The sequence below is a fragment of the Thamnophis sirtalis genome, unplaced genomic scaffold (genome assembly GCF_051295495.1).
Source record: "Thamnophis sirtalis isolate CommonGarterSnake01/CBP01778 unplaced genomic scaffold, rThaSir2_p1.2 scaffold_3, whole genome shotgun sequence".
Lineage (NCBI taxonomy): Eukaryota > Metazoa > Chordata > Lepidosauria > Squamata > Natricidae > Thamnophis > Thamnophis sirtalis.
The window spans coordinates 26,293,482-26,315,753 of NW_028261383.1; the positions used below are offsets into that span (position 1 = coordinate 26,293,482).

General features: G+C 41.9%; 1 protein-coding gene across 1 annotated transcript; it reads left to right on the forward strand.

The window, feature by feature from the left end:
- Nucleotides 1-3,935: 3,935 nt before the first annotated feature.
- LOC106545845 (uncharacterized) lies at nucleotides 3,936-21,667 on the forward strand. Its single transcript, XM_014062517.2, is given in 4 exon segments — nucleotides 3,936-4,441; nucleotides 9,584-11,483; nucleotides 19,346-20,578; nucleotides 20,580-21,667. Coding segments are annotated over 3 exon segments (3,048 nt in total). The 5' UTR covers nucleotides 3,936-4,441; nucleotides 9,584-9,731; the 3' UTR covers nucleotides 20,643-21,667.
- The last annotated feature ends 605 nt before the right edge of the window (nucleotides 21,668-22,272 follow it).

Below are 22,272 nucleotides of genomic sequence, written 5' to 3' on the forward strand. Positions count from 1 at the left end.
TGAGCACATGCTTCTCCAGTGACTGTATTACAGAGGCATTTGAACAGGCTCACCTCGCCATTACTGTATAAATACTTGGGACACACAGAACAATTCTGCATCTCCCTGCTGCTTTCAGATAGAATCCCTGCTATAATATAAGTTACCTGATTCTGAGGATCAGCACTTAAAATTTTCAGATAAAGGATGACCTGTGCCATAAATTAGTCTTGCTGAACATCCATCTTGTCGTATTAGACTTTGCAGAGGGATAGGCTTCATCTGCCACATATTAACTTTTATGCTCCCTGTTCCTAGCCTTCCTTTTATACTTCTATTTTTATATATACTTTCTCTTTTATATCTTTTAGCTTTTTAGAATTATTATTTTTGGATTTTTAATTATTTTCTATGCTTTTTACTTAATGTACCCCATGTTCCTTATGCTGGTCTTTTGGGCACCGTTATCACATCAGATTTTATTATCCTTAGGACTTGAAAATGCTTGAAATGTTTCAAAAGCCTCTGGATCTTTGAGAGAACCATACCATAGTGCAAATTGTTAGTAACTACAGCAGGGGTGTCATGGCCCGGGGGCCGGATGCATCACGTGCTGGCTTCGCCCATCCCAGGTTTAGCAAAGGCGGGAAATCACGTGACATGATGCCGCACATTTGACACCCCTGGACTACAGTATTCTGACATCTTTGGGGAATAAAAAAGGGACATTAGCAAAGAGGGAATCGGAGGGAAGAACTTGGAAGAATTGGTGGCTATCTGCTGCAAGAGTTCATTGCAGAGAGGTTTTTTTATTATTCTCTGAAAATGGTTTTTGTTTTTTTAGGTCTTTTGGGATGTGTCTACACATACAACCAAAATGCCAAATGGCCAAAAAGAGGGGCAGTGGGGAGGAATAACAATGTATGACTTGCTTAAGATTTAAGTGCAGAATATTAATCATCGATGTTATTTATTTTATTTATTCATGTATCAAACTTAACCGCCTGTCTCCCTCCTAGAGGACCTCTGAGCAGTTTACAAATTAATAAGTATAATAAAACATTAAAAACTAAACAATTTAAGATTAAAAATATAAATCACTATAAATTTATTGATATATTAATATTAAATTTAAATTAATTGAATTTGAATATGCAAAATACAAAGTAGAAACATTGAAACTGACTCTAGTAATGGAATACCAAACATATAGCCCCTTTCAATAGATTAATTGGACCGCACAAAATCTAACATAATGAATGACTTCAACCAATCCTCTTAGATATGGATGTTGTCATGTCATTTACGTAAACTTCCATACTTCAGTTACCACTTTTCTGTTAAAAGATCAGATGTGAAGTCTCCATATTTGTACTATTAACTGAAGATAGATCAATTCTATTAAAAATATACCCTGTATTCTATGATGTTTCTATCTTGTGATTAAAGAAACAAAAAGCTTTTTCTTTGTAAGCTGCCCAGAGTCCTTTGGGATTGGGCGGCATATAAATTTAATAAATAATAATAATAATAATAATAATAATAATAATAATAATAATAATAATAATAATAATAATAATAATAATAATAATAAAGCTGCTTTAAAGGGCTTAGGAGCCATTCTACATTTTCCTCTCTTTTTATGTTGTTTTTTCCCTTTAAAGTCATATTTTGCAACAGTAGTTTTCCAAGTGGTGAGCAATTCACATTCACCAGAGGTCCTGAGGATGGGGTGCTTCTCCCAAGGCTTGTCTTTGTGACACTCAGAATTACAAACAGCGGGGAGTTTCATTAAAAACTCATTCAATGGGAAGGAGAGCCATGTGAGTCTCTGGCACCCAAAAATTGGAAGGCATCTAATAGCACCTTTCAGACTACCATATTTTATTGAGAGGCATATATCTGTGTCTGCTATGCATTTTAATACAATTGGTTAGACAGCAATCCTGACATACCACAGAAGGATTAAACATTATAGTTTATCTTTTTCTTTGTACTGTGTATTTCATTATATTAAAATTTTCCTGATTATCAAAAAGAAATGCTTCACACAAAGAACATGGTGACTTATACATTTTGCATTCAAATGCATAGCAGCACAAATTTTACAAACCTTTAAAATAATGTGTCTATAGTTTAGGAGTTTCTTCTACCATATATAGTCACCCGCTCTTTTTAAGCACAATTTTTCTAGGCCCTGTTGTGTGCTTCTTGCTTTGATGTAATGGAGATTTCTGGGCAAGCAGATGGCATTTACTTGTACCATTTAGCAGATTTAAAATCTTCACGAACAAAGCTGGCTTGTTGGGAACAACAGATTCAAGACAATTTGGAGATCTCTTGTCAGTATAAGGGAAGGCGGCTCCTTTGAGGCCTCTGTCTTGCCTTGTCCCAAATCCTTGAGAGCCACAGGAAATCAGTCAAAAGTTTGGGGATATAGAGTGTTTTTTATTTCTCCTGAGAACCAGCCCTGCAAAAGGAAATAATTTTTTAGGTGAGCTTTCTGCAAACTACTTCTTTTACTCAAACTTTGGGAGTAATAAGGCTGAAATGTAACTCCTCTGGAGATTGGGAAAGGTGTTCAGAGCAGTTTTTCCCTCTAATGAGATTTAGGCTTCTGTATAATACCGATAGAAAGACAGACTCAATAGACCACTAGTTTTTTTTTTCCTGCCATCAATTTTCTATGTTTGCATGTTTTTTGCTTAAAGACGTTTGGGCTTCTCATCCACTGAAGAACTGAAGAAGCTTCTTGGATGAGAAGCCAAACGTCTTCAACAAAAAACATAGAAAGTCCAGTTGCCTTTTGAAGAAAGCACCTTTGGGACAACCATGACTTGAATGACTGAGAATCTCCATAGACATCTTCCCTTGGTTTAGTTCTCACTTCTTGCAAAGGGATAGATCCTTGATATGGTTGGTCAATATCAATTTGAATAGAATAGAATTCTTTATTAGCCAAATGTGATTGGACACACAAGGAATTTGTCTTTGGTGCATATGCTCTCAGTCTACATAAAAAGACAATGTAAGGTTCGAGAATATGTTTAGACCCATAGAAGTTTGACAATACATCCAAGTCACAATGAGCCCAAAATGAGACTTAAACGGAGGTTTGACTAACAATCAGTGTTTAATCTTTGATCCAAGTTTAAAGACATGATGGTCAGTTGTTCCCAACATGCCCCAAGGATATGCAAAGAAGAACTACACCTCAGAAAAGGTGTAACTCCTTTTTATACTGTTAGAAATGTTATAAACATCAGCAAAATCCCCCATCCTGGGCTCTTTGTTTATCCTCTGGACAGGATAGAGTATCTTAATTATCCCCTTCAGCTATTTCCTTATCTCTCTCAATTAATCACTTAGCTTCTCAGGGAGATCAAAAGGTATCACCTTTACAGCTCCTTTCATAGTTCTACGCCTATAGATTGTAGGAGATTGATAAGAGTTCAAATGGCAAGGATCACACCTTTTGACATTTGCCAGATATTTTACAGACCCTAATAGTGCCACAGGAAGTCAGTTGCGGGAAACAAATACAAGGCATAATATGTATGTCTTACAGAAAACAAATGTTTCTACTAAGACCAACAGGTTTGTATCCTTATTACTATTCCCCTTCAACAAGATACATTCATCAAGAATCATACAGCAATTAATGATAAGTCATAGGGTACAGATAAGCAATCAGGAAACAATCAATATCAATATAAATAGTAAGGATACAAGCAACAAAGTTGCAGTCCTGCAGTCATAAGTGGGAGGAGATGGGCGATAGGAACGATGAGAGGACTAACAGTAATAGTAATGCAGCCTTAGTGAATAGTTTGACAATGGTGAATTATTTGTTTAGCAGAGTGATGGTGCTCAGGGAAAAACTGTCCTTGAGTCTAGTTGTCTTGGTGTGCAGTGCCATATAGTTTTTGAGGGTAGGAGTTGAAACAATTTATGTCCAGGATGTGAGGGGTCTGTATATATTTTCACAGCTCCCTTGTTTGATTCATACAGTGTACAGGTCCTCAATGGAAGGCAGGTTGGTAGTAATTGTTTTTTTCCCCCTGCAGTTCTGATTCTCCTCTGAAGTCTGCGTCTCTCTTGTTGGGTTGCAGAAGCAAACCAGACAGTTATGAAGGTGCAGATGACAGACTCAATAATCACACTCGAAAGAGAAATCTGGCAACCACCTCAAATGGGACAAGCGTGTTTTTTTTTTTCAGCCTGAGGTCGCTCGACGGCGCTCTCAAGCCGCCTCTGAAAACAGGCCCTCTTTGTGAGGTAGAGCATTCGAGTGCCTGGATTGCTAGAGAGGATGCTGCAGGAGAGGGAGGGTAGAGGAACTTCCTCTTCCGGCGCACCTGGGGGAGGATGGTCGCGTGGGGAGCGGCTCTCGTGTTCTTTTCCCAGGGTCGCGGCAGCTGGAACTGGAAGGTGAGTTGAAGGAAGATCGGAGGAGAGAGGAGTAAGTCGGGCTCTTTGGTTTCCTCCACTGTATATATTATTCTTTCCTTCCTCGATTTTTATTCCAATAGCACCGCAGGCTTTAAAAAAAAAACCTGGGTGCCTTTAAAAGTGGTGCTTTTAACCTTCTGCTAATTGGGAGGTTTAAAAAGATTGGAAAAAGTCTCATTCACTTTGGGGTTGTTGCTATTCATTCCTTCCTTCCTTCCCTTCCTCAAATTTTATTCCACTAATTCCTGCATGATTTGAAACGGGCCCCTTCATTTTTTTCTTCTGATTTAAATGTCTCCTTCAGATTCCACTGGTGCTGCACGCTTTAAAAGTGTTGCCTGCAATTTTCTGCTGGTTGGAAGATTTAAAAAGTTTCCTTCACTTTAGGAGTTGATTCCTTGTGCTTTTTTTTTTTAATGAGTGTTGTTTTCTTTGCAAGTGAGGCGTTTCGTGGGCAAAACTGGTGATTTAAATCTTGCAGATGCTTTGGGCACCATTTCCTCCCTTAAAACTCCCCCCCCCCTAATCTCTAAAATGAGACAAAAAAAATTGAACATACCCACTCCTGGGACATTTGTGAGGCTGAAATAACACAAGAATTTTAACATATGTACCTTTATAAGTGGGTGGATTTGTATTTGTGTTCATATATCTGTATAAACTATCATTGGCATTTCCACATATATTTGATAATGATTTCAGTGCTAAGAATGTGTGCTTTTTCTTGGATTTTGCTAGCCATTTATATGTCAAATGAATCATAAATAATGTTGAAGGTTAATCTAGCCTTTTGGACTATTTGCATTTTTAAAGAATTTCCTTAAATTTCAAAAAAGGGGGAAGAGCAAGAAAAGTTTAAAACAGATGTAAATAATGAAAAAAGACCAAAGTAGCATTAAAAATGGTTCCTTCTAAATATTTTTAAGATATAAATGTTTAAAATACACTTTTGCTTTAGATAACACGATAAAATAATACAAAACTAAAAATATTAAGATGTACATACCAAACAATCAAGTAATAAAATCTCAATCTAAATAAAACAGCGGCTAACCCACGAATGCATCATATTATCAATTCAAGAATACACATAACATCGCTACATTCTTATATAATAAAAATTCTATAGTAAAACATTGTCTATTTTAAAGTTAGACAAACACGTAAAAACTTTAAAATGTATATCTGTCAAACTCCAACAATGTACATTTCTATTATCAAAACTTACCAATATCTTTGGTATGATATTCATTTTGTCTATCGTATTAGCTAAGTTCTTTGAAAGCCATATGATGTTGATTCTTGAAAATGATTTATGCCTTTCTGGAAACAGTATATTTGCTTTCAGAGCTAGTTTTGTGTCTTCAAGAATCTACCAGTGCCAAATTCTCCCATCAGTCCAAAGATGGATTTTGGAAATTGTCCTGGATAGGCTTGATTTCTTAGATAAATGGCTCTATCTAAAAGCGAGCTTGTTATACCATTGTAATCTTTCATGTGCAACATAAAAACCAATAATAGATTTCATCCTTTGGGTCACAATTCCCATGGCATTGCCCCATATGTACCTTGTCCATTAACAAAACAATAGGATTGGAAGGGACCTTAGAAATCTCCTAGTCTAGCTTCCTGCTCAGGCAGGAAGCCCTATACCATTTCAGACAAATAGTTGTACAATGTCTTCTTTAAAAACCCCTGGGATGAAGCAGCCATAGCTTTTGGAGGCAAGCTTGTCCACTGATAAATTGTTCTCACTGTCAGGAAATCACTCCTTATTTCTAGGTTAGATCTCTTCTTGGTTATTTTCTATCCATTAATTCTTGTCCTCCCTTTAGGTACTTTGATGAATGATTAAAACCCTTTATTCTCTGTGGCAGCCTCTCAAACATTGGAGCAGTTATGTTACTCCTAGCCCTTCTGTTCATTTGACTAGGTGTGCCCAGTTCCTACAACTGTTCGTCATATTTTAGTCTCCAGTCCCCTAATCGTCTTTGTTTCTCTCTGTACTCTTTCTAGAATCTCAACATTCTTTTGTAATGTAGTGACCAAAACTGGATGCAGTATTCTAAGTGTGGTGTTATCAAAGCTCTATAAAGCATACTATCATTTCATGTGATCTTCATGCTATTCCTCCATTGATGCTACCTAAGACTGCATTTGTTTATGAAGATTCTCAGTCATCCAGGTAATGGTTCTCCCAAAGGAGTTTTTTTTCAAGAGGCAACTTTCTGGTTTTTCTTTGAAGACATTTTACTTCTCATCCAAGAAGCTTCTTCAGCTCTGACTGGATGGTGGGGAATGGAAGGATTTATACTCCTTGCAGCCAACTGGTCATTTGCATTCTTTTAGTGATTTGTTAAGGCCACGTGGAGGTTTATCTCTTATCAGCATCACCTGAATAGTGCAAATGATGTGGAGCCTTCTTGGAACTGTTGAGAGGACTAGACTGGAGATAGATGATGTCATATCCCGCCCTGTGGAATTCCTGGGAAGGAGTCTAGTTTCTACCTCTTCTATGTAGAGATTGGCCACAATGGGGCACACAGGTGAACCCATGCCACAGTCGTGTTTTCATCTGTAGAAACCTTCATTGTTTTTAAAATAGGTAGTGGTCAGGCAGAGGTCCAGCATGACACATATGCGGTCTGGGCTGAGGTCGGTTCTGTCACCTAAGGTGCTGTCTTGTAGCAGGGTCTTTTTTTCATTACTATGTCAACTTTGGTAGTTGGAATGCAGGTGAAGAGAGAAACCATGGTCTCATTTGGGTCCAGTTTTAGTTTCCAAACGTTGGTGAAGTCCTGTGAATTGTTGATGTGACAGGCGGTGCTGCCAACTAGAGGAGCTAATAAGGTGGTTAGATGTTTTGCAATGTTGTAGGTGGCAGGGTTGATGCTGATAACAATTGGTTTGAGTGGAGTTCCTCTTTGTGGATTTTGGGGAGTCCATGTATGCATGCAGGGTAAAGACAGTAATATTGTGGCTTGTCAGTGGCATTGTCCTTCAGTAGGTGTTGCAAGAAATCAATGACCTTTTTCTTGTAACTGCTGCTGGGGTCTCTCTTCAGAGTCTCATACTTAGCAGTGTCCTACAGAAGATTGTTCACCTTGACTTTGTCGTCATCTACGTTCAGGATGACTGTGCATCTTCCTTTATCAGCTGGCGAGGGTGGGGGATATTTGGGTTTCTTCCTAGGGATGTCACAGCTCTCCTTTCTTGAATAGAAAATTCCCCCTGGCAATTTTTCTGACATTGCTGATGATGAGGCAGTGTCTCTTAACACTCCTTTTGTATTGTATCTGTATTGTATTTTATTATTTGTATGCCGCCCTTCTCCGGGAGGACTCAGGGCAGCGAACAATTCAAGGGGAAAAAAAGGGGGAACATAAAAAGACAAAATGCAAATAATAAAAGTAGACAACAGTCGCACAACCATACATGTCGAGAGGGGAGGGAACTCATCACCCCCCAGGCCTGCCGGCAAAGCCAGGTTTTGACGGCTTTTCGGAAGGCCTGGAGAGAGGTGAGGGTCCGAATCCCTGCGGGGAGTTCATTCCAGAGGGCCGGAGCTGCCACAGAGAAGGCCCTCCCCCGGGTAATAGCCAGGTGGCATTGACTGGTAGATGGCACCCGGAGGAGGCCAACCCTGTGAGATCTAATGGGTCTGTGGGAGGTAATTGGCAGCAGGCGGTCTCTCAAGTACCCAGATCCTATACCATGAAGGGCTTTATAAGTTACAACTAGCACCTTGAAGCGTATCCGGAGACTGATCGGTAACCAGTGCAGCTCGCGGAGGATAGGTGTAACATGGGTGTACCGAGGTGCACCCACAATCGCTTGCGCAGCCGCGTTCTGGACGAGTTGAAGTCTCCGAATACTCTTCAAGGGCTGCCCCATGTAGAGCGCATTGCAGTAGCACTCCTCCCTCTGATGTAGCCGTTTAAAAAATAATGGGATCATTAAAGGTGCCTAAGATGGGGCGGGCATGGGATGTGTAGTGTAGTGCCAGGCTTACCTGCCCTGAGCCTCCTAAGGCTTCTTCCATCCCCTGAGCCATTCTATACCCCACTTCTCTGCCTTTAGGGTCCCTGCAATTCTCTATCTTCCTTCCCACCCATCGATCGTGGGGAGATCAAGCATCGGGAGTTTGCAAGGCTCCAGTCAGCAAGGGGAGATCCCGCTGGATACAGTTTGCAACCTCCAACAAGCAAGGGGGAGATCAGGCTGTATCTTGCAAGCCTCTCGTTGCTTTCCCACCCAGGGACTTGCAGGAGTTAGTGTGCTCAGAAGCATCAAACATAAAGTTCTGCTTTTGCAGTTTCCTAGAGAGGCGTCTAGCCCGTTACAGGATCAGCTTTCTTACAGAGCCAGCCTTGTGGCAAATTCAAGTCCAGAAATATTAAGATCTCCAAGAAAAAAAATCTCATATCAAAAGAAAGCTTCTCTTAAATAACGAATACCCAAAAAAAACTGTTTAAGAAATGAAGGAAGTGATTTTGATTTTTAATGTACTAACTGCAGCTAGAATTGTATTTGCATAGCAATGGAAGAATGATAAGATCCCGACATATGAGAGTGTAACTAAGAAAATATTAGAATGTGCAGAAATGGATAGACTAACACTTACTATTAAGGACAAAGAAGAAACTGAATATTTTGATATGGGACCTATTTTAGCAATGGTTGAACAACAGAAACAGAAGTTAGAAATGTGGGGATATAAAAAGGGTAAATGTTAAAATGGAGATTTGTTAAAGTAGATAAGTTAAATAGCATTGTTATTATAGTATTAATGTTATTGTGATGAATGCCATTGTAAGCATTTTGATTATGGTTGCCTAAAAACAATCGTATAACACACTTTTTGATGGAAATTATTTTTTATCTTTTTTATATATAAAATAAATAAAACGGGGGGAGAAATGAGGAAGTATAAGTTAATTGTTCAACAGCATCACAAAAGAGATTCCTCTGCCTCTCAGTCGACCAATCAGTAAGAAAAACCACTTCCACACTCTTCTTGCCAGTATTGATTGTACAAAGGACAAATTCAGTGATTCCTAGATTGCTTTTTGATTGCAATGTATGCTTTTTCCTTTGGGGTTTTCATTTTATATATAATCATTACACTAACCCCTCTTTTTAAATGTTTTAGATGAAGAAGATTCCAAGAACAACATTCTGGACAAGTGAGAATCACAAAGAGCATTAAAAAGGAAAGAAAATCCAGCCAGCAATCTTTTTTTTTTTGTCTTCACAAAAAGATCAAGAGGAAGTAATCATATTCAAATTTAGAAAAAAAGATGGAAATATCTGGAAATCAGTGGGGAGAAAGCTGTCACATAGAGAGCCATATAGGGCAGGCAGTCATGCAAGCTTTGCCCTGTGAAGAACGAAAGAGTAGCTTGAATCAAAGCACCATGCAAGAAAAGATTCAAAATATTTTTGACCTTCAAAATCCAGGAATATTAGTGGTGGAAAAGCCCTGCAGATCTACATATCATGAGAAAAGCATAGATTGCAGACAACAACTGATTACACCTGAAGGGATGCACACCGGAGAAACCCCGAATGAATGCTCAGAGTGTGGAAAGGTATTTTACTACAGCTCTCATCCTTTTGAGGATAAAAGGACCTACAGTGATGGGAATCCATACCAATGCTCTCAGTGTGATAAGAGTTTTCGCAAGGACACACCCCTACTGATTCACCAGAAGACACACACAGGTGGAAAACCATATGAGTGTATGGATTGTGGAAAACATTTTACTTACAATTCCCACCTGGTGAAACACCAGAGGACTCACACGGGGGAGAAACCTTATGAGTGCCCAGATTGCAGGAAAAGGTTCCGTACTAATTCACACCTGGTGGCCCACAAGAGGACTCACACAGGGGAGAAACCACACCAGTGTATGGAATGTGGGAAAAGTTTCAGTCGGAATTCCCAACTAGTTATTCACCAGAGGACACACACAGGAGAGAATCTATATGAATGTTTGGACTGTGGGAAAAGTTTCAGTCAGAATTCCCATTTGGTGGTACACCAGAGGACACACACAGGAGAGAAACCGTATGAATGTCCATATTGCGGGAAACGTTTCAGTTACAGTTCCAATCTGGCAGCACACCAAAGAATTCACACTGGGGAGAAATCAAATGAGTGTCCGGATTGTGGGAAAAGTTTCAGTCGGAATTCCTACCTGGTGATACACCACAGGACTCACACTGGGGAGAAACCGTATGAATGTCCTGATTGTGGGAAAAGTTTCATTCACAGTTCTGAACTGGTGAGACACCAGAGGACGCACACAGGAGAAAAACCATATGAATGTCCAGACTGCGGGAAAACTTTCAGTCAGAGTTCCAGCTTGGTGTCACACAGGAGGACTCACACTGGGGAGAAACCGTATGAGTGTCCAGATTGTGGGAAAACTTTCAGTCAGAGTTGTTACCTGGTTATACATGAGCGAACTCACACAGGGGAGAAACCATATGAGTGTCTATATTGTGGGAAAAGTTTCATTCGGAATTACTCCTTAGTGATACACCAAAGGACTCACACAGGGGAGAAACCGTACAAATGTATGGATTGTGGGAAAAGTTTCCGTCTTAATTCCCACCTGGTAGTCCATCAGAGGACTCACTCGGAGAAGAAACCTTACGAGTGCCAGGATTGTGGGGAAAGTTTCAGTCAGAATTGCCTTTTGGTGTACCACCAGAGGCGACACACAGGAGAGAAACCATATGAGTGTCCAGATTGTGGGAAAAGTTTCAGTAACAACTCCCACCTGGTGGTGCACCAGAGTATTCACACAGGTGAGAAGCCGTATGAGTGCCAGGAATGTGGGAAAACGTTTAGTCGTAATTCTCACCTGCTGATACATCAGAGGTCTCACACAGGGGAGAAACCATATGAGTGTCAGGAGTGTGGGAAAACTTTCAGTCGGAATTCCCACTTGGTGATACACCAAAGAACTCACACAGGAGAGAAACCATATGAGTGTCCTGATTGTGGGAAAGGTTTCACTACTAAGTCCAAACTTGTAGTTCATGTAGCTTTACACATTGGGGAGAAACCATTCAAATGCCCAGAATGCGGACGTAGCTTCACACAAAATTCCTCTCTTACTGCACACAAGAAAATCCACATGAGGCAGAAAGTAATGAGTCTGGAAAAGTCTTGACTTTCATTTCTGATCTGTCATTAGAAGTGCAGGAGATGTAGGGAGGCCTAATGGAAGCATCAGTCCACCTTCCTCAGGCCTTCTCCAGTGGCACAGCTGTCCTGCCAGCGAGAATCAGTGGGGAAGGAATCTCTCTGCATTTTCTAATTCTGCCTCTGCCCTTCTTTCTCCCAAGATGCCCTGCATTTATAGGACAAAAGAAGGACCAGTTCCTCAGCTTTTGGAGGCTTTTTTTCCACTAATCAGCTGTCTGACCATTAGCTGTCCATGGGGATGCTGTGAAGCTCCTCTGTCTCTCTAGGCTTTGGGAAGAGGGCCCTTGCTGAAAGGGCAGCTTCAGGACAAGCTTCCCAAACCTTTCCCTTCCTTAACACCCTCTCCTTTCTCTCCCGAAAAAAAAAAATCTGGGAAGGATGGGCTTGTTGATCTTCCTTCACCCTGCCTCAATTAGGTGCTAAAACTAAATTCTCCCTCTGCCCTCTAACCAATATCCTTTTTAAAAAAAACCTTACTTTGACTCCAGGCTGAAGAGTGGAAGAATGAAGCCAGCGAAGAGACTTTTTACTTCCAGTGAAAAGATGACTAACAGAATACATACCCTGAAAGGTTTTTTTCCCTGGGCTGTAACTGAAAGACTGGCATTCCTTCAGTTTGTATGATGCACCTGGATTAGGGAGAGTCTAAGAATTACTCCAAAGAGAAAATATTTCTGCAGCCTTTTCCCCCTGAGGTTAAAAAAAAAACAAAAAACCACAGCAAATCTCTAAAAGTTGTGCCAGAAAATAGAGGATGCTGTGTCTTTGCAAGCTTAAATTAACTGTCAGACTGCCTGTAAAGCCCAGCTAGGGCTTAAAAAGACTAGATTGCTGCAGTCAAAATTGTGACTTTCTGAGGGATGGAGGACATTAAGGAAAGGGAAGGTTTGGGAAGTTTGTCCTGAAGCTGCATTTTGTGGCCATAAATTAGTTTAATAAGCATCCAGCTTGTCATACAAAGGTATGGGCAGTGATAGATTTAATCTGCCACTCTTAACGTTCCCTAAACCCATCTCGTGTTTCTAGTCCTCCTTTTAGATTCCATTTAAGCTTCTGTATTTATATATGCCTTCTCTTTTATACCTTTTAATTTTCTATAATAATAGTTTTTTAGCAATTATTAAGATTATTTCCTTTTTAATTAAATGTACCATACAATCCTTATGCTGGTCTTTCGGCATAATAAAGATTTCATTTGATTTCACCAGGTTATATAGTACTTTTTTGTCTCCAATAGATCACATTGCATATGAATTCTTTGCAGAAAAATATCTTAACAAACCAGGACCAGGCCAGGGGTGAGGAGGAACCAAGAGGCTTTTTCGAAGCTTCAGGTGGCTTCAAATTTAAATGTGCAAAGTTTTAAAAGAATCAAATTATATTTAATTTTCTCTACTCTTCTCTCACTTGGTGCCATTTTTGGGGGGTACACTCATCACATCAGTTTTAGGAGATGAAAAACCTTGAAATGATTGAAAAACCTCTCTTTGAGAGGACCATACCGTAATGCAAACCCTTAGTGACTACAGTATTCTGATGTATTTGGGGAATAAAATGGGATATTAGAGCAAAGGCAATGGAAAGGAAGAACTAACCCTAATTGTAATACTACCTTTTTTTTTACAACCATTTAAAATGTTTATATGAAAAGTGTATTTGTTTCTTTTACCAAATTTAAACATATTCACCCTCTTTCTAAGCCCTCTTTTTCTACTCCCTGCTATTATGTGTCTCACCTTCACCTAGAGGAGACTTTTGTCCAAAGGAATTTACAAAAGAAGATGGCATTTGGCATTGTGGGTGTCCCCATCTCTGGAGGCTTTCAAGAACAGACTGGACAGCCATTTATCTGAAATGTTATAAACTCCTGCTCGAGCAGGGGGTTGGACTCGATGACCTCCAAGGTCCCTACCGACTCTGTTATTCCATGATCTTTTTCTAGGAGATTTAAAATCTTCAGGAACAAAGGTGGCTTGCTGAGAACACCAGCTTCAAGACACTGGATGAACTTGGACACAACCAAGTGAAATGGGTTCCCTTGGAATCTGGCCTGCTGGTGCTCTCAAGCTGGTTCCCCTTGGAAGCCACAGAAAATCTGTCAATCTCTACAGCTTAAATATGTAGAGATTTTGATCACTGGAAAGGACAGGAATCTGAATCAGTTTTCTGCAAACTAGTTTCCTTCTTTTCCTCAAAGTTGCTTGAGAATATATATATAAAAGTGAAAAACCCTCATGCTGCATCACAAAATCTCCAGAACCATAAAGCCTACAAACTTGAAATATGGCATGTATGTTCCTCTTGGCTTCTCGGTGCTCGCTTAGAAAGGATTTTTCAAAATGACCATCAGATCATTAGTACTGCTTATATTATTATTAACACGCTATGATGCTAAGCAGTTCTACTCCCCCCTCCCCACCTGAAAAGATTTCTGTTCAAACTGCCACTTGGGCGTGGCCAGCATGTGACTCATCCGACCTGCTGGCTGGGAGTTTGGTGAGGAGCTTGAGGGAGAAAAGGGGATTAGATAGGAGAGATTTCTGTGGGGCAAGCCTGAGGGAGAAAAGCGGATAGGATAGGGGAGGGTTCTGTACAGGGGTGGGTTCCTGCCAGTTCTAACCTCTTCTATTGAGGTTCCACAAATCTACAGTGCCGTTTAGAACCGGTTCCAGCTCCCTCCCCCCCAACCATCCGCACATCAAGATCAAGAGTTAGAGGAGGAATTCTGGGAGTTGAAGTCCACATGTGTTAAAGCTGTCAAGTTTGAACACCCCTGGGGTTTTTTTTTCTAAAGGGTTAGGGGTGCAAGGGTCTTGTAACTTGACAGCTTTAAGACTTGCACACTTCAATGCCAGAGTTCCTGAGCCAACATTTTGATTCCTAAGCAAGAGCGGTGTTAAATGTAAAATGTTAGAGAGCCAAGGTGGCGCAGTGGTTAGAGTGCAGCACTGCAGACTACTTCAGCTGACTGCAGTTCTGCAGTTCCGCTGTTCAAATCTCACTGGCTCAAGGTTGACTCAGCCTTCCATCCTTTCGAGGTGGATAAAATGAGGACCTGGATTGTTGGGAGCAATATGCTGACTCTGTAAACCACTTAGAGAGGGCTAAAAGCCCTATGAAGCGGTATATGTCTAACTGCTATTGCTATTGTTAAATGAGTTTCACCACATTTTACAAGTTGGCCACGCCCACCCAGTCACCTGACTGCCAAGCCACTCCCACCCAGTCACATGGCTGGCAAGCCACTCCCACAAAGCAGGCCACACCTACAGAACAGATTCTAAAAAATTTTGAAAACCACCACTTGTGGGTTTCCGCACCGACATAACCGCGGAGGGCAAATCCGCGCCTTCTGATTGATTGCCTTTGCCCAGAAATGGAAAAACAAATTAACTCCAAGCGAAGATGAAATAATAAGAAAGGTTATGGATTGTGCTGAAATGGACAAACTAACTAAAGAAATCCAGGGAAAAGAAGAATCAGAATTCTACCAGATATGGGATAAATGGTATAAGTGGATGGAGGAAAGAAACAAGAATCAATGAAGAAATATAACAAAACTCAAAAAAATAATAGTTATGAGTGAAATAAGAGGGTTAAGAATGGTGAAATCCAAATGAAATACAATAGAAGGGGAAATAACGCAAGGTGAGCAGTATCGATTGATAATTGCTATTAGAAAGAACAGGAAGCTCTTGTTCGTATTGTATTGTATAAATGTGGTATATGTCTAAGTTTTGTGTGTGTGTATTTTACATGTTTGTTACTAAAAAATAAAAAATAAATTAAAAAAAATCTGGCAACCGCCTCAGGATTAAAGATCCGACAAGCTGTCTTTTTCAGCATTATGTTCTCTAAACAAGAGAAGATACAAAAAGATGGTGTTATAAAACCACAACTATATTGAAAATGGCCTGGGTTTTTTCCCCCTAATCATAAACAATGACAGCTCAAGAGAAACATGATCTTCTGTGCTCCGCTGCACTCTAATTCCTATTCTATTCCTATTCCTATCCTACCCTATCCTTAATTCTATTCCAATCTATTCTGCCTAGCCCTAGTCCTAGTCCAGTCTATATTCAACAGTGCTGAATTCCTAATTTCCCCCTGTAGATGCAGATGAGCAGATGAAGCTAAAACATATGAAGAACGGTTGCAGGAACTGGGTATGTCTAGTTTAATGAAAAGAAGGACTAGGGGAGACATGATAGCAGTGTTCCAATATCTCAGGGGCTGCCAGAAAGAAGAGGAGGTCAAGCTATTCTCCAAAGCACCTGAGGGCAGACCAAGAAGCAATAGATGGAAACTAATCAAGGAGAGAAGCAACCTAGAACTAAGAAGAAATTTCCAGACACAGCAATTAATCAGTGGATGTTGGAGAACCATTTGTCTGAAGCGGTGTAGGGGTTCCTGCCTAAGCAGGAGGTTGGACTAGAAGATCTCCAAGGTCCCTTCCAACTCTTGTTACTCTAGTCTATTCTATTCCAACTTTCCCACTTCAGTCTCGGTGCTTGCTTTGACCCTTCGGCTTTTAACTCTGGGTGACGCGAGGGATCCCGCATTCACCCGGGATGGGATTTTGGCATTGCTCGGTCCCGCCCGCTCCCCGCCCGGTCTATAGCGAAGGGGTTAAAGGCAGAGATTTTTTTCCCTTTGCGTCTAGAGAGGAGACAGGGAAAGGGGAAAGGGGGGCTGGGATCCTAGTTTCCTTCCCCTTCCGCCTCTTCCCCCACCCACCCCCGTCTCCCGCCGTTTGCTATGCCAGGACTGCGGAGATCCCCTCGCGGGGAGGGTCGCCAGGTGAGCAAAGGCGTGGCAAGAGGGCAGGTGGGCCCCGAGCGAGGGAGGGGGGGACTCAGGTGGAGGAGAAGGGGGGATCCCCAGGGGAGGGAAGGGGAGGGAGCAAAGTGGGGGGCTTTTGCCAGCTGCGCCCTCTCCCCTTCGGAGTCTCCCGTTTTTGCTTGCAAGGTTTTCTGCTCCGTGCATTGATCAGCTCCACCGATCCCCTTAAAACCCTCCCTCCCAGCCTGCAGAGATTCTCAGCCATCCAGGGCATGGTTGTTCCAAATGTGGTTTTTTCAGGAGTCAACCGAACTTTCTTGGTTTTTTTTCCCCTTATTGATGACGTTTTGTTTCTCATTCAAGAAGCTTCTTTAGCTCTGACAGGATGATGGGGAATGGAAGGATTTATGTTTCTTGCAGACAGCAGATCATTTGCACCCTTTTAGAGGGTCCTTGAAGCCCTTGGAGGTTTATCTGCATCCTAAGAGTCACCTGAGTTGTGTTCCTGGTCCTGCATTTTTTTTGCTTCTGGAAATCCATTTGGTGTGGAAGTAGGCATTTTAGATGCTGATTGTACTGGTTTTTGAGTAGTTGGCTGTCATTTTGCTTGTGCTGCCCAGCCCTTTACCTTCTAAGTACTTGATAGACTGATGGTAAATCAGCAGTCCTGTTGACTGACAAAGGCCCCTTTTCTCAAAGGCTTCAATCACTTCCCTGGCTGTTTTTGTGCCTGCTCATCCAACAACCTTAGTAGTGACAAAAGTGAATCTCTGCCCTTGATCATTGCAGGGCGAAGCTACCAATCAGTTCAGGTCTCCTCATCTGACCACTCACTTGTGTTCTTACAATTTGGTGTTCAGCTTCCTCCCTGTCTGTCCTACATAGTCACAGGGGCAATCCATGCAGGGGATCTGGTAGATTACATTAGCAGTATCTCCCACCTCCAAGCCATCTTTTACAACGTATAATTTGTCTTCATATGGTAGACTCTGGGCAAACAGTGGGCATCTCGGAAGCTGTGTTCTACAGCATTCTGAAATGTTGTTGATGTATGGCAGAGTGTGCCATGTGGTTGGCCTTGTGCCTTGTTCTCTTTCTAGAGTCCACACAGTAGCTAGAAGTGAGGAAAGATCAGAGACCAAGGCTGGGAGCAGGCTGGGAGCAAGTAGGGCTATGTGGTTTGCTCCACAGTGGAGACGCAGAGCAGAGAAGCAGCTAGGCTGAAACATATTCAGCTGCTACATATACCATATTTTTTGGAGTTTAAAACACATCTTTTTCCCTCAAAAAAGAGGCTGAAAATCTGAGTGCATCTTATACACTGAATACAGCATTTTTTGCCTCCCAAAACCCCACCCCCTTCATTAAAATGGCCATGCATAGCCTTTAAGAGGCTTGCAGAGTGCTCCTGGGGGCTGGGGAGGGCAGAAATAAGTAAAAAATGGGTCTTTTTTTTGCTGCATTTTGCCCCCTGCAGCCCCCAGGAGCACTCTATAAGCATCCTAAAGGCTATGCATGACCTTTCTTTTGACAAAAACAGGCCCATTTTTGTGAAAAACTGGCCATTTTTGCTCATTTTGGGGCCGCACCCCCAGGAGCACTCTGCAAGCCTCCTAAAGGCTATCCATGCCCTTTTTTGAAAAAAAAAGGGGGACATTTTTGGAAGATTTGCAGAGTGCAAAAACCTTTTTGGTTTCATTTGCCTGTTCAAAATCTTGGTACGAAAAATGCAGCACCTTCCCTCCCCAATTTTTATTCTCCTAGTGCTGCAAATTTAAAATTGGTGCCTGCAATTTTCAGCTGGTTGGGAAATTTAAAAAGTCTTCATCTTGGAGTTCACTCCTTGTGATATTTTCTGCACATCTTGTTTTCTTGGAAACTGAGGCATTTCATGAACAAAACTGCTACTTTAAATGTTGCAGAGACATAGGATAGGGCATGCATAGGCTTTGGGAGGCTTGTAGAGTGCTGCTGAGGGGGGTGCAAAAATGGGCAAAAAACACCTCCAAAATCCTCTGCAAGTCCATTTTTGTGAAAAACAGGATGTGCAGGGAGAGGGTATCAGAGCCCAAAAAGTGTATAAGATGCACCCAGATTTTCACACTCTTGGGGGGAAGGTGCATCTTATACTCTAAAAAATAGGGTTCACTGACAAAACCACAAAGCCCTTTTCCGCGCTGACATAACCGCGGAGGGCAAATCCGCGCCGTCCGATGCGCTAAGGAAAAAGGCGACCCTAGCGCGCCGACATAACTGCGGAGGGCAAATCCGTGCCTTCTGAAGTGCTCAACAAAATGCTTTTACTAGCATTCAAAAGCTAACCCTAACCCTAACCCTAAACATAACGCTTGATTATAGAGTCATTACTTTATGTGAATCTTTTAGATGAAGAAGATGTCCAGAAGACCATCCTGAGCAAGTGAGAATCAGAAGCACCATTAAGAAGGAAAACAAATCCGGCCAGCAATCAAAGTTTTCCCCCCACTCCCTCCGGAAAACCACAAAACTCTTCTCCTCCCCAAGACAGGGCAGAGACAAAAGAGAGCATAACAGAAAGAGAATTTTCAGCTGGAAGTAATTGAGTCTGTGAAACTCACTGAAACACTCTATGAAAAGGTCAGGATAATTTCCAAATCCCAAAAAATCTGGAAATCCGGAATGGAAGAGGTCACTTGGATAGGCCCATAGGGAGGACAGTCATGCAAGCCTCATCATGTGAAGGAAGAAAGAGTAGCTTGAATAAAAGCACCATCGAAGAAGGGATCAGAAATATTTCAGACCTTGAGAATCCAAAAATGTAAGGGATGGAAACACCCCTGCAAAAATTTCAGATCAAAGCTGATTATGCATAAGAGGATCCAAACTGGAGAAGAGTCTGCCCAGAGCCATCACTGTGGCAAAAGCTGCAGAAAGCAGGCCACCCTAAGGATACACCAGAGGACCCACACAGGGGAGAAACCATATGAGTGTCTGGATTGTGGGGAAAAATTCAGTCACAATTGCCATTTGGTGACCCACCGTAGGATTCACACTGGGGAGAAACCGTATGAGTGTTCAGATTGTGGGAAAAGTTTCAGTCGCAATTCCGTTCTGGTGAGACATCAGAGGACTCACACAGGGGAGAAACCATATGAGTGTCTGGATTGTGGGAAAAGATTCAGTCAGAATTCCAATCTGGTGAGCCACCATAGGACTCACACTGGGCAGAAACCGTATGAATGCCCAGATTGTGGGAAAAGTTTCAGTCATTATTCCGGCCTGATAAAACACCAGCGAACTCACACAGGAGAGAAACCATATGAGTGTCTGGATTGTGGGAAAAGATTTAGTCAGAATTCCCTTCTGTTGAGCCACCATAGGACTCACACTGGGGAGAAACCGTATGAATGTCCAGATTGTGGGAAAAGTTTCAGTCACAATTCCGATCTGGTGGTACATCAGAGGACACACACAGGAGAGAAACCATATGAGTGTACAGACTGTGGCAAAGGTTTCAGTCGCAGTTCCAGCCTGGTGATACACAAGAGGACTCACACTGCGGAGAAACCATACAAGTGTCCAGACTGTGGGAAAAGTTTCAGTGAGAATTCCAAGCTGGTATTACACCGGAGGTCTCACGCAGGGGAAAAACCATATGAGTGCCTGGATTGCGGGAAAAACTTCACTTGGAATTCTGAGTTGGTTATACATCGAAGGATTCACACAGGAGAGAAACCGTATGAATGTCCTTATTGTGGGAAAAATTTCTGTCGGAATTCAGACCTGGTGATACACCAGAGGACTCACACAGGAGAGAAACCGTATGAGTGTCTGGATTGTGGGAAAAGATTTAGTCAAAATTCCCATCTGGTGAGCCACCATAGGATTCACACCGGGGAGAAACCATATGAGTGTCTGGATTGTGGGAAAAGATTCAGTCAGAATTCCCATCTGGTGATACACCAGAGGACTCATACAGGGGAGAAACCATATGAGTGTCCCGATTGTGGGAAAGGTTTTAGTACTAGGTCTAAACTTATCAATCATGTAGGTTTACACATTGGGGAGAAACCTTTCAAATGTCCAGAGTGTGGGCGGTGCTTCACAGAAAATTCCTCCCTTACTGCACACAAGAAAATCCACATTAAGCAGACGGTAATGACTGTAGGAAAGGCTTGAATTTCATTTCTGAGCTGCCTATAAAAATATGGCTGAGAAGTTAACTCTTTAATTTCTGGCCTTGTTCAGTTAGTCAAATGTGCTTCAGTATTAGAGATGAGGGAGAAAAGAAAATTTAATAAAGTCTAATTTCCCATAGCTCAATATCAGCAGAAATTAATGGACCTTCACTGGTAGAGAAATAGCTCAATTCTGCAAAGAAGACTTTTAGGATGGTTTTCTGCATACTGATCGTACCTCATAGAAATGCCCAGGCAGAGTTTCAGCCTTCTACCTATGTGTCTTTCTCACTTTGAGGCCAAGAATTCTTCAGCCGGAAGGTCTTTTAAAAAAATGTGGGAGTCATAATGTTTCTCCGAGGCTCCAAAAATCTGCTAGAGATCCGAAAATGTACATTACAGAATAATGTTGGAAGGGATCTTCGAGATCTTCTAGTCCAACCCCCTGCTCAAACGGAAGACTTTGTCCCAGCGATCCTCAAACTACGGCCTGCAGGCAGGATACGGCCCACCGATGCAGAGTATCCAGCCGGCAGAGTGATGAGATTCATCCCCGCCCCTCGTTGGCCTTATCTTCCAGCTAGCATCCACTCCATCTGCACGTCTGGTGAGTTATTTCGCCGGTTGAGCTGCACTTCTGATCACACCGCTGATGCTGAAGGTGAGGCCAAAGGGTGCAGGGGAGGGCCAGCTGGCTGAGGGGTGATCTTGCCAATGCAGCCACATGATCCAAGGCCGGTGGGTGAGTAGGGTAGAGGCTGCTGCTGGCTTGAAAAGCAGCTATCAGCTTGTAGTACTTTAAAAGTCTTTAAAATGCTTTAAAAACAGTTTTTCAAGACACTTTTCATAGCCATATGATCCAGGGCTGGTGGATGAATAGGGGAAGGGCAAGTACAGCAAGGACAAAGGCAAAATGGACTGCTAAATTGGCCACGCCCACCCAGCCACATGCCCACCCAGCTGGTCCCCCAGTCTGAGGGACCGTCAATTGGCCCCCTGTTTAAAAGTTTGAGGACCCCTGCCCTATACCACTCCAGATAAGTAACTGTCCAGTCTCTTCTTAAAAACCTCCATTGATGGAGCATGTGCTTCCCTCTCGACCCCCAGAAACAAAAGAGCATGTGCTTCTCCAGTGAGCCTTGGTAAGGCTGCACTTGGAATACTGCATCCAATTTTGGTTGCTAAGATGTAAAAAATATGTTGAGACTCTAGAAAGAGTGCAGAGAAGAGCATCAAGGATGATTAGGGGGCTGGAGGCTAAAACATGAAGAACACGGTTGCTGGAATTGAGTATGTCTAGTAGTTCAATGAAAAGAAGGACCAGGGAAGACATGACAGCAGTCTTCCAATATCTCAGGGGCTGCCACAAAGAAGAGGGAGTCAAGCTGTTCTCCAAAGCACCTGAAGGCAGGAAAAGAAGCAATGGATGGAAACTAATCAAAGAGGTAAGCAACCTAGAACTAAGGAGAAATTTCATGACAGAACAATTAATCAGCTTACCTCTAAAAGTTGTGAATGCTCCAACATGATACGCTATGCTGGCTGGGGAATTCTGGGAGTTGAAGTCCACCCATTTTCCAAGTTGCCAAGGTTGAGAAACACTGCTCTCCCCCTTCTTACCCTCGCTTTCCTTTTAGTTCCATTTAACCTTCTGTTTTATATATGTATTCCCTCTTCTATGTA